Source organism: Bison bison, unplaced genomic scaffold (assembly GCF_000754665.1).
Source record: "Bison bison bison isolate TAMUID 2011002044 unplaced genomic scaffold, Bison_UMD1.0 scf7180017861090, whole genome shotgun sequence".
Lineage (NCBI taxonomy): Eukaryota > Metazoa > Chordata > Mammalia > Artiodactyla > Bovidae > Bison > Bison bison.
This window is the reverse complement of record NW_011491662.1, coordinates 3,891-7,911: the sequence shown is the minus strand read 5'-3', so window position 1 is coordinate 7,911 and position 4,021 is coordinate 3,891. Positions and strand designations below refer to the sequence as shown.

General features: G+C 66.4%; 1 protein-coding gene across 1 annotated transcript in view; it reads right to left on the bottom strand.

The window, feature by feature from the left end:
- SOHLH1 (spermatogenesis and oogenesis specific basic helix-loop-helix 1) overlaps positions 1-3,683 on the bottom strand; it is a 4,274-nt gene extending 591 nt beyond the window's left edge. The window contains exons 1-7 of the mRNA XM_010832544.1: positions 3,625-3,683; positions 3,136-3,273; positions 2,566-2,713; positions 2,007-2,125; positions 1,819-1,916; positions 932-1,118; positions 429-499 (exon numbers count right to left, since the gene is read on the bottom strand). Of these exons, the coding sequence (XP_010830846.1) occupies positions 429-499; positions 932-1,118; positions 1,819-1,916; positions 2,007-2,125; positions 2,566-2,713; positions 3,136-3,273; positions 3,625-3,683 (820 nt within the window). The remainder of the gene's footprint in view (positions 1-428; positions 500-931; positions 1,119-1,818; positions 1,917-2,006; positions 2,126-2,565; positions 2,714-3,135; positions 3,274-3,624) is intronic.
- Positions 3,684-4,021: the final 338 nt, after the last annotated feature.

The following is a 4,021-nucleotide window of genomic DNA, read 5'->3' as shown; positions in this document are numbered from 1 at the left end:
GGCCCACTCCTGCTGGCCCTGCTCAAGACCCCTGGCAGGGCCAGAACCAGGGAGGTGCACCCCCTCCACGCCAGATCCTGCACACGCTCGACTCACCCCGCACCCACGTGCCTCTGTGGGCACGAGTTCTTGGGGGAAAGCTCTGAAGCCGACTTGCAGCCACTGACACCCAGCACTCACACACTCTCACCCACAGATGCCCACCGCCGATCAGCATGCACCTCACCTGCCATCCCCCCCACCGACCCAGGGGTCCCCAAAAACACCAGCAGAGAAGGGAACGAGAACTCAGATGCAGACACTGGAACCTTGGCGTCACTCGGCAAGCTGGGGCCCATCTCCCCACGGTCCCCGCTGCCTGCCCCCAGCCCTGCCTGAGGACCAACCCAGGCTCCAGGTTGGGGGTGGTAGGAAAGCGGTCCACTCACCCAACCACCAGTCAGGCCCAGGGCTCAGCAGAACGGACGCACCATCTGCCACGTCACATCCCGACACAGACCTGGACAGGACGAGAAGGAAGCCCCACCCCGGTCGTCCCAGGTGGACCCTGGGCCTTGCACCTCGAGAGGAGGGCGTGGGCCCGGAAAGGCAGCTTACTGATGGGCTGCTCCCTCCCGCCGGACCCTGCCCACCCAGCCCGCTGCCAGCTCCTCTCCAGCCCCCCGAGAGCTCTCAGCCCACGCCCCAGCTGGTGGAACTCACAAAACACAAACTCATTTACCATCAGCCAAAACAGACGACAATTAGGGAGACAGTAGTGTTTCCCAACACACACAGACTACAAAGCCACACGGCAGAGTCTGGCCACCCGGGCACAGCAAGGACGGGACGGGCAGAGACCTCCTGGGCAGCGGGTCCGGGCAGCTGGGGCTGGGGGCGGGGGTCTGGGAGGAGGCCTTGGCAGCTCATGCACACGCACCCGGGCACCCACCTGGAGTCCGGCATCAGGGCCTTGTCAGCCCTCGTAGTGGGGGGCCCCGCCTGGCCCAGGCAGCTCCGGGGCTCCTCACTCACCAGTGGGGAAGGGGACTGCTGCGAGCGGACCGGCCACAGAGGGGACGGCCTCAGGACCTTGGGGGGTCTCGGGCCTGGGGACTGGGGGACGAGGCTGGGCGACTCTATGAGGGAAGCAAGGAGTGGGTAAAGAAGAATGAGCCCCCCCCTGCCCCCAACGAAGACCGCAGCCCCTGCCCATTGCATCCCGCACAGGGAATGCCTGAGGCTCGGGAACCTGGTGCCAACAGGCAACCAGGAGAAGGTAAGGGTCCAGAGGTGAAGCACCCCACACCTGAGGCCAGGGAGGCCGCCTGCAGGACGTGCCCGCTCAGCCTCAGGCCAAACAGGTGCGGCTCAGACCCCAGGACCCTCACGCTCCACCGCCTCCTCTATCTCCAGGACCCGTCTACCCTGCTGTGTGACTCCTCCATCCCCACACCCCGTGTACAGCTCTCGACTTTCCCTGGAGGCCCAGCTCTGCTTGGAGAAGAAACCGGTAACCCACTCCAGTATTCTCGTCTGGAGGATCCTACGGACAGAGGAGCCTGGAGGGCTACAGTCCATGGCGTCGTGAGAGTCGGACACGACTCAGCAACTAAACCACCACCAGCTCTCCTGCCGGCCCTGACCACAGCAGGACCCCTCCCCGCCTGGGTGGGCACGCACAGTCTCGCCTCCTGCGGCACTCGGGAGCGGCAGTCATGGTCCGGGGAGCCACCCACAGCTGGGTGTCCAGCACAAGGGGGACGTGGTCATCGTGGCGGCCTCATGCGCCTGGCTGTGGACAGCACGAGGGGAGGACGGGGACCCACTCACACTCACCAGGCAGCGCTGGTGGCCTGTCCAGCATGTCGGCCACCCCTGACAGGGCCTCACCCTCGTCCACAGCCGCAGCCTCACAGCTCGGGGGGGCCTGATGACTGCATGGTGTGCAAAGACAACAGGAGAGCCTCTGAGTGGTCTGCATGCACCCCCCCCACCATGGCCCCCGGCCCCACGGGGACACTGACATCACACTGGATGTTCCCACGCCGGTGTCCGGGGCGCCTGCCGGGGCCTGACTCGCCAGGGCCAGCTGCAGGACATCCGTCTGCCATGCGAGCCACGGCTCCTTGGAGGAAGTGAGAACCTGAAGCGGAGACAAACAGCAGAACTGCAGCCGAGACTGTCAACCGGAAAACACGCACGGAAGGCAGGCTGTGGTCGGCCCCTGGGCAGCCCGCCTGGGGTCGCAGACCCTGTGCTCCGGACTGGGGGGAGGGAGGCTGAAGTTGGTGCCCCCCCGGGGGAGGGGGGTACTTTTACCTATGCCAGCTTTGGCACCATGGGCAATGGCAAGGGATGTAAGTGGAAACCACAGTTCATCCCCTGGGTTCCCAAAGGAGGTGTGATACGCAAACGGAGATGTGTCTACTGGAAACAGCAGCCCTGGGCATGCGGGGCGGGGACGCCAGGGAAGCCAGGCCGCCCAGTGGTCAGAGCTGCCGGGGGACAGAGGGGGACTGGGAGCAGGGAGATGCCCATGGCTCCTCCGCAGAGGGCTAACCCGGCGGTCACAGGACGACTCACAGCCTGCTGCTCCCAGCCGGGCACCAGGGTGCCTGCCAGCTGGAGGAACTGCACTGCCATCTCCAGGACCGAGGCCATGTCCTCCCGCCGGCCGTCAAACCGCGGCAGCAGACCCCGCAGGTGCTCACAGCTCAAGGAGATCCGCTTCCTGCTCGCAGAGAAGGGACCCCCGACTGTAGGGTTGTCTGGCTTGGCCAGGAAACGAGAGGACAGCCCCAGAAAGCCTTGAGCCCTTCAGGAACCAGGTCAGAGCACTGCCCTGGCCCCAGGGGCCCTGGACCCCAGCTGCAGGCTTAGCAGGGCGTCTGCCACAGGCCACCACCAAGCCTAGACCACCACCCCTGCCTGGAGCGGGGACCGGCCCCAAATGTACAACCTCGAGTGGTCCTGAACTTCACGTCAAAGAAAGGGCTGCACTGGTGGCCCTCCCCCAGCACGACGGCTATATTTACCTTGAGAACTCGCTACAGCGTGCCCTTACCAAACAGCTGTCTGAAACTAGGCGGTGGGCGCAGACCTGACCTCCTCGGACCCCCGCCCCCACCGCGCAGCCGCCACGACGGCCCCCACCTGCGCTCCCTCTCGCTGAGCACGTTCCGTGGCAGGTGGGAGCCGGGACCCTCCGCCACCGCAGGCCCCTTGGTCTGGCCCGAACCCTGGCCAGGGTGGTCCTCGCAGCAGACCTGGGTGCTCGATGGGAAAGGGCCACTGCCGCGAGAAAAGACACGAGCGCGGGGCTCTGTGACCCCAGAAAACGCCCCTAGCGCCCAGAAGCGGTGATGAACGTCTTAGAGGGGGTGGGCTCAGGACAAGGGCCTAGAACACGGCCCTGTAGGTCCTGCCTCTTGGCACCCCTCTGTCTTCCCCCCGCAACCTTCAAAGACCCGGGGGTCGGGGTGGGCCCCAAGCGGGCCCTGCTGGGTGGGGCTAGGACTCAGTTTCATTTCAATTGGAAAGAAGAGTCGGGCCCGGACCACCACCCGCCCCCCACCCGCCCAAGCATCCCTGGGCAAGGGCGTCCCAGCTGACCCCCTCCAGCAACCGCTCCCCAGTTCTCACCTGCATCCCCGGGAAACTCGCGGAACCCCAGCGCGGGGCTCAGGAGCCCGGGACGCCATGAGCGCGCGCACAGCTGCGGAAGGAGCCGCAAGGCCCTGGACCCTGCCACGTGCGCCCCGCCCACGCACGCCGTCCTCCCAGCCACGCCCGCCGTCCTCCCAGCCACGCCCCCTCACGTGCGTTCTACCCGCCCCCACGTGCTTCCCGCCAGGACGGAGCCTGCCCCGCCCCCGCGTGCTCTGCGCCACCTCCACCCCGCTGCCCTACTTCTGCCCCCTTTCCTGCGGTGAGGTCCCTCTGTTGGAGAAATTGCCAGAAAGGCACACCTGGGTTAGTGCCCAAGATGGACAGTCCTCCCCCACCGCTTCCAGCTGGGCAGCCCAGCTTCCCACTGGAG